Genomic DNA, 8,029 nt, shown 5'->3' on the forward strand with positions numbered 1-8,029 from the left:
CATCTGCATGTAGGCGGTGTATTTTATTTCATCCCGGTAAATGGAAGCTAAGTCGGAATTTAAGTACTCAACATCAGAAATGAATTTTTTTCATTGTTGTTTATATATTGTAATGAAATTCCATTATTTTTGAAGCCTTATTATTTATTTATTTATTTATTTCCTTTTTTTTTTTTTTTTTTTTTTTTTTTTTACTTTGCCGGGAACCGAGCCGACCCGAGATCCCGTTATGAAAATTGAAAATTTATCGAGACGGTTCCGAGACGGGATTTTGAATCTAGCTAACAGCACTACTTCCAAGATGACAATGCACGGCCTCATTGTGCTCGCATGATCCAACACTTTCTTGCTGACCGTGGTGTAGAGCATATGGAGTGGCCTGCCATGTCCCCGGATAAGAATCCGATAGAGAACTTGTGGGCAGAATTAACGCGTCAAATCGACCACTTGGACCAGCAGCCGACCTCTGTGCGTGAATTGCAGCAGGCTATTGTCACTGCATGGCAAGCGATTCCTGTCCAAACCTTGGCAAATCTCGTGAACAGCATGCCTCGACGTGTACGTGCTCTCCTGAATGCTCGTGGGGGTTACACGAAGTACTGAACTGTAATTTTACTGTCCGTAATCCCAATCGTAATTTAACTTTTGTTTTTGTTAAAAAAAAATTTGGCTAATGTGCAAAATAAAGAGATACTTCTGGAAAACGTACAGAAGTTTAACACAGTACTGTCCATGAATTGAGTTCGATATCAGTTTACATCACTTCAGTTTACATCACTTTCAAGGATGAATTTATTTGTTTTGAAATGTCAAATGTGGTTTTTGTTTCTTTTAAAGGTCACATTAACAAAATCTAGAATAATTTCAACATAATTCCAATGAACTTTTGGTTCTAAGACATCTTGAAAAGTAAGTTCACCCTCACAAAAAAAATATTCCATATTAAATCCCCTCCCTCTCCTTCGACCCTCTCCTTCGACAAATACACTAAACAGATCACAAAGACAGCCTTCTTTCACCTGAAAAACATCGCCCGTCTCCGTCCATCCCTCTCCTCCGTGGCTGCAGAAACCCTCATCCACGCCTTCATCACTTCCCGTCTGGACTACTGCAATAGCCTCCTTTATGGTTCACCCTCAACAATCACCAATAAACTCCAATACATTCAGAACTCCGCTGCCCGTCTACTCACCCATTCCCGGACCCGTGACCACATCACCTCCGTCCTTTACAAGCTTCACTGGCTCCCCATCTCCCAGAGAATCCAGTACAAAATCCTCCTCTTGACCTACAAAGCCCTCCATAACCTGGCCCCATCCTACCTGGCTGACCTCCTCTCCAGACACACTCCCACCCGCAACCTCCGCTCTGCTGGTACCAACCTCCTGACCCCCCCCCATCCGGACCAAATTTAGATCCTGGGGGGACAGGGCCTTCTCCATCGCTGCTCCCACCCTCTGGAACTCGCTACCTCACACCATCAGAGACTCCTCCTCACTCACCACATTCAAAACATCACTCAAGACCCACCTGTTCAACACTGCATTCAACATTTAACCCACAGCATTTAACCCCTGACTATCTCCTCTCCTTCTCCCTCCTTTGTGCTTTGAATATTTCCCTATTGATTCTTCTTTTTTTGCAATTGTTTTTATGTTTTGCTATGCATTATGTTTTGCCTGGTGTTGTCCCTGGTGTTGGGCTAGCGGCTAGGGTGCCGGCTTAGGATCCTAGGATCCTGGGTTCGAATCCCGGTCAATCGCTGAATTAACGCCAGGGGGGTTGACTCAGCCTGTCATCCTTCCGAGGTCGGCAAATTGAGTACCAGTTCACTGGTAATTCCCTGCTTGTCGTTAAAGGCGGCAAAAAGGGTTGGCGTCAGGAAGGGCATCCGGCCGTAAAACATTGCTTCAAAAAGGGGACCGAAAAACAACAACAACCACAGTTCCCGAAAAAGGCCAACCCCCGCTTGCGGGGAAAAATGGCCTCTAAAGGTGTTTTTTTTTTTTTTTTTTTTTATGCATTATGTTTTGCACTCTGTCAAAGCGTCTTTGGGCTTCCTGAAAAGCGCTATATAAAATAAATGCATTATTATTATTATTATAAATGCCAAGTCTGTATATATGTATGTATATACACACACATATACACATCTCTCTCACACACTCACTCTCTCACACACTCACTCTCTCACACACTCACTCTCTCTCTCACACACTCACTCTCTCACACACTCACTCTCTCTCTCACACACTCACTCTCTCACACACTCACTCTCTCACACACTCACTCTCTCACACACTCACTCTCTCACACACTCACTCTCTCACACACTCACACACTCACACTCTCTCACACACACACACACACACACACACACACACACACACACACACACACACACACACACACACACACACACACACACACACACACACACACACGATTCGTTACCTTAACTAAAAACACCATGACTCCACAACACAACTGAATCGAGAGAGAACGTTTACCACAATACGCAAAAGGGAAGGATAAATAACCTTTTTTAACAACTGCATATAAACTACAACCGACCGACTTTGCACCCATTTTATACTTGTGCGTTACCTTTTGGCGGGAAAATTGAATTCGTCATGATGCGTCGTCCTTCGCTGTAATCCTGCCTTTTCTCCGGACGAGAGACGAACGCTACTCCTGAGGATGCCATTTTAAGACTTCGCCTGCGTAGGGTTTGCGAGGTTGCGTGAAACGACAACTCAGAAAGAACGGACAAAACCCCACAACCTGATCGGCTCAGGTGAACCCGAGAATAAGGCGGAGCTTTCGAACGTGTTTCTGGTTTAAAGCTGATATTAAATACCAAATGCCGGAACTTTGCCTTTTATATTAATTTTTTAATGTAGTCCCCATGCTAATATTACCTGTTCATCAATTTTGTCCTTGGTCTTGGATGTATAAAAATACCACAGATCGCTTTCAGTTTCACGATCATTTTGAAACCTTTTCGCGCCAATATCGATGAACGAACTATTGGGACGTCACTGCCTCATTGATGCGTTTTAGAAAATTACGTTTTCTTGTTTTGGATCGTTTTAACGTTCACATTAACTAAATGGACAGTATGCCGGAATACTGTACCTGGATATCCAAAACAAACGAATTAAACAAAACGGAAGTACCGCGCAACGTCACTTCCGCTTGGTATTAATTTTCTAAATTTTGTGTCGTTGTGAATAGAACCATATACCAAACAGATAAATGACCTGATACATGATAGGATTATTAATAACTAAAGCGATCTGAACAACTATATTTTAATAATTTGCGCGGAAATGATCAGTTCAAATATGCACTATGCAGTACGATATATTTATTACCGGAATGACAACACGAACGACGTAAAGGAATGAAAAAATTGTGTTTTGTTATTGTTTGTTGGAGTGGTCGGAATGTCGAAAAGAAAAAAGGGAAAAAAGGAAAAGGGGCGAAAAAAGGAATGGCTGTCGGTACCACGATGTTGTTCTTGTTCAGCAATGTTCAACGTCAACACGAGATGGCGCCATTACACTCTTCCTAATATGAGTATATTACGCTATATTGCACACGATACACCATACGAGACATATATCATTTTGTACACAATTGATTGAACATACATCACGTGACCATAGCAAATTTTTGCAAATGGCCATACATCATGTGATCATAAATCTTCTTCTTTTCTGTCGTCAGTTCAGGACTCTCCTTCAATCAAGTTGTTTATTGAAGAGGAGACAAAGCTCTCACAGAACAGACAGCCACATGACGAGCAGCCAGCGCCCAGCAACCACCAAAGCTAGGCCCCCTGACGTCACTACGCATGACGTAGTACCAATCACAACATTTTCTACAGGCCACCATTATCCCACCTTTCTTGTGGGGTTGGCCAGGGGAAGATTGTCCCGTGTCTTCACGAACCGGCTGGCCAGGCCTGACGTGTTCGACAAGTAAGGGCAGGAATTTGTAATTTGTTAATGGTGCTGGCGATAGCTCGCCTACTCTACGCTAAGGATACCGTGGAATATTTAACTTCTACCAACGAATGCTGACAGACGGGACACCCGTTTAACGTCCATTCGAGGGACGGCTCATACATTGATGAATCATCCCGCATGTTACTATGAAGGCAACAGCACATCATCCAAGATGTGAGGGATCTCTGGCTCGCTGCTGGAACTGGGACTGGGACTGGGAGATTGGTCGGCAATCTTAGGAGAAAGCAAACTGCCCTACGGGCATGTGACAAACGAAGCCCCAATGAGCCACCGACAAATTATAGCCCTCAGGGCACTTCAATAAATGATGAAGTTTTTGCATAATCTGGCCGAGTTTATCATGCTCTACGATTCTTCGGCCTCAATGCAGACGCAGTGTAACCAATGTAACAACTTTTGGCAAACAGGACGACTAATTGGTCCATCAGTGAAGTGACAGTCAGGCACTGCTAATAGTAATATTCTGGTAATATAGATTATAGAAAACTACTTGAGGACTAGCTCTGAGGTTGGATCACGTGGGCGTGGCTTCAAATCAACAGGTAACTCTCTCCCAGTAAGTGTCGATACGGCGTCGTGTTTCAGCAATTTCCGAGGCTTGTTTCCCAGGTAGTAATCGCCTACTGATCAAATACGAATGCTGACGACTCAAAGTGGTCTTTGCAAACAACACGATATTTTGAATGAACATTCGTTTTGATGTTGAATTTGGTTGTTCCGAGGTGTTTCAACCACAAAGCAAACGATCGTTGATGTTGAAGCGCGGTGCTACGCGCGCTACTTGCTTACCAAGCAGGAAGCGGACAACATGGTAAATCAAAAGAGTCTTTATTGAAAGAGCCCTACTGTAGCATTGAGGAGCTCGGGGCTGCGAGCCCCATGTATATCCCGAGGCCACGCCTACCCCTCGGGCATGGCCAACGCCCACTTGGTGCGCGGAATGATGCCATCACGCCAGTAAGCTTTCGTGTCCGCCACACGTGCCCCCCCAGAATTCCCGCGCACCTGGAGGGCCAGTTTGCGGGGCAAACGGATGACCTGGCCGAAGCGCCCTCTGGCGGCGTCCGGGGTGCAGGGATGCCAGCTGGGATGCCTCTGGCTGCACCCGGGATGGGTGCAGGACCGGGGGGCAGCGTGCCGGCGGGGCTGGGCGGTGCCGGGGGTCCGCCCGCAGGGGGGCGGCCCCGACGCTGGGGCCGAGCCACCGGCGGTGGGTGGTCCACGTCGAGGTGGGCCGGCTTGAGGCGATCCACTGAGACGCGGTTGGCAGTACCGCCGATGTCCAAGGTGAAATGTTTCACCCCGGTCTCCAGCACGCGGAAAGGCCCGTCGTATGGGGGGCGCAGTGGTGTCCGGTGGGCGTCGTGCCGGACGAAGACGTACTCCGCGGTGCGAAGCTCCGGGGCGACGTGCGTAGGTGGGTGCCCGTGGTGCGCCGTTGGCACCGGGGCGAACCTCCGGGCTGTCTCCTGCAGCACGGAGCGCTCCTGCGCCGTGGACCATGGTGCCGTGGGGTCGGGGAGGAACTCGCCCGGCACCCTCAGCGGTTGTCAGAAGACCAACTCCGCCGCGGATGCGCGCAGGTCATCCTTGGGCGCCGTCCGGAGGCCCAGCAGGACCCAGGGGAGCCTGTCGACCCAGCCGCCGTCGCGGAGGGTGGCCCGGAGCGCGGCCTTCAACGAGCGGTAGAACCGCTCGCACAGGCCGTTGCCCTGGGGGTGGTAGGCCATGGTTCGGTGCAGCTGGACCCCCAGCCCCCGCGCGACCGCCCCCCAGAGCTCCGAGGTGAACTGGGGGCCGCGGTCGGACGAGATGTCCGAAGGGGCGCCGAACCGGGCGACCCAGGTGGCGATGAACGCCTGCGCGACGTCCGCCGCCGTCGTCGCCGCCAAAGGCACGGCCTCCCGCCACCGGGTGGTGCGGTCCACCATTGTGAGGACATGGGTGAAACCCCGCGAGGGGGGCAGAGGTCCCACCAGGTCCACGTGAACGTGGTCGAACCTACGTTCCGGCACCGTAAACGGGGCCAATGGGGCCTGGGTGTGTCGGTGCACCTTCGCGCGCTGGCACGCGAGGCACGTCCTGGTCCAGCCACGGACGGCCTTCCGGAGGCCATGCCAGACAAACTTGTCGGCGACCAACCTCTGGGAGGCCTTCGTGCCCGGGTGGGACAGGCCGTGGATGGCGTCAAAAACCTGGCGCTGCCAGCCCGTGGGCACGATGGGGCGAGGCCGCCCTAGGGAGACGTCGCACAAGAGGGCCGTGCCCGCGCCGTCGAATGGCACCTCGGTGACGCGGAGGCCCATGACGGCGGTCCGCAAGGCCTGGACGCCGCGGTCGGCGGCCTGGTCCGCCGCCATCCGGGCATAGTTGATGCCGAGGTGGACTGCGTGGGCGACGGATTGGGTAAGGCAATCCGCCACCGGGTTGTCCTTCACCGCGACGTGCCCGATGTCCGTCGTATATTCGGACACGGCCGAGAGGTGACTCTGCCGGGCCGACCACGGCTCGGTGACCTTGCCCATCGCGAAGACCAGTGGCTTGTGGTCGACGAAGGCCGTGAACGCACGGCCCTCGAGCAGATGGCGGAAGTGCCTGACCGCCAGGTGAAGCCCGAGCAACTCGCGGTCGAAGGTACTATAACGGCGTTCGGGCGGGCGAAGCTGCCGGCTGAAGAACGCCAGCGGTTGCCAGGCACCACGCACCCATTGCTCGTGCACCGCGCCCACCGCGTAGTCCGAGGCGTCGGTGGTGAGGGCGATCGGTGCATCGGGCGCCGGGTGCGCGAGCATGGTGGCGTTAGCGAAGGTGAGCTTCGCGCCCGCGAACGCCGCGTCCATCTGCTCGGTCCAGGTAACGTCACCTTTGCCCGGCTTCCCTCGGAGGGCCTCGTGCAAGGGGCGCAGGAGCTGGGCGATGCTGGGCAGGAACCGATGGTAAAAGTTTACCATGCCCAGGAACTCCGGGAGCCCCTTGATCGTGCGGGGGCGCGGAAACCCCTTCACCGCCTCCACCTTGGCCGGTAGGGGGACGGCCCCGTGCCTGGTGACGCGGTGCCCCAAAAAGTCGATGTCGGCGACGCCGAACCGGCACTTGGCGGGGTTCACGATGAGGCCATGCTGGCCCAGGCCTTCGAAGAGTGTGCGGAGATGGTGGACGTGATCTTCGCGGGACGCGCTGGCGACGAGGATGTCGTCCAGGTAGACGTACACGAAATCCAAGTCGCGTAAGACGCTGTCCATTAGTCGCTGGAACGCCTGAGCCGCATTCTTCAACCCAAAGGGCATCCGAAGAAATTCGAAAAGTCCGAATGGCGTGATGACGGCCGTCTTCGGGATGTCCTCCGGCCTGACGGGGACCTGATGGTAGCCGCGTATGAGGTCCACCTTTGAAAAGAAGGACATGCCCGCCAACCGGGCGGAGAAGTCCTGAATGTGGGGGACGGGGTAGCGGTCGAGGGTGGTGGCGTCGTTGAGGCGCCGGTAGTCCCCGCACGGTCGCCATCCCCCGCCGGGCTTTGGCACGATGTGGAGCGGCGACGCCCAAGCACTCTCGGAGCGCCGCACGATGCCGAGCCGCTCCAGCGTAGCGAACACCGCTTTAGCTACCGCGAGCTTCGTCGGCTCGAGGCGGCGTGCCCGGGCGTAGACCGGTGGCCCGGCGGTGGGGATGTGGTGTTCCACCCCGTGCTTGATGGCCCCCGCTGAGAAGGTGGGCCGCGTGAGGGCCGGGGAGCCGGCGAGGAGGCGGGTGAATTCGTCCGCTGCCGGAAGCGTACAGATCAACCTGGCCAGAACCGAACCGCTCAGCAAACCGCTCGGCGAGCCGCTCGATGAGCCGCTCCGGGAGCTGCTCAACGAGCCGGGCAGCGCGCAAGCGAGCGAGCTGAACGTCTCGGCCTGGACGAGCCTTCTGTGCTTTACGTCCACCAACTGGCCATTTGCACACAGGAAGTCCACGCCAAGCAGTGCCATGGGCACGTCGGCAGTGACGAA

General features: G+C 53.3%; 1 protein-coding gene across 4 annotated transcripts in view; it reads right to left on the reverse strand.

Annotated features, from left to right (window-relative positions):
- Window positions 1-3,177, reverse strand: part of DTYMK (deoxythymidylate kinase) — a 43,178-nt gene extending 40,001 nt beyond the window's left edge. The window contains exons 1-2 of one of the 4 annotated variants that reach the window (XM_068120184.2): window positions 2,922-3,177; window positions 2,608-2,720 (exon numbers count right to left, since the gene is read on the reverse strand). In XM_068120184.2, the coding sequence (XP_067976285.2) occupies window positions 2,608-2,720; window positions 2,922-2,992 (184 nt within the window). In that variant the 5' untranslated portion in view covers window positions 2,993-3,177. The remainder of the gene's footprint in view (window positions 1-2,607; window positions 2,721-2,921) is intronic. The other 3 variants (XM_068120174.2, XM_078778603.1, XM_068120193.2) reach the window with 3 other exon arrangements.
- Window positions 3,178-8,029: the final 4,852 nt, after the last annotated feature.

Source organism: Myxine glutinosa, chromosome 1 (genome assembly GCF_964187855.1).
Source record: "Myxine glutinosa chromosome 1, kmMyxGlut1.1, whole genome shotgun sequence".
NCBI lineage: Eukaryota > Metazoa > Chordata > Myxini > Myxiniformes > Myxinidae > Myxine > Myxine glutinosa.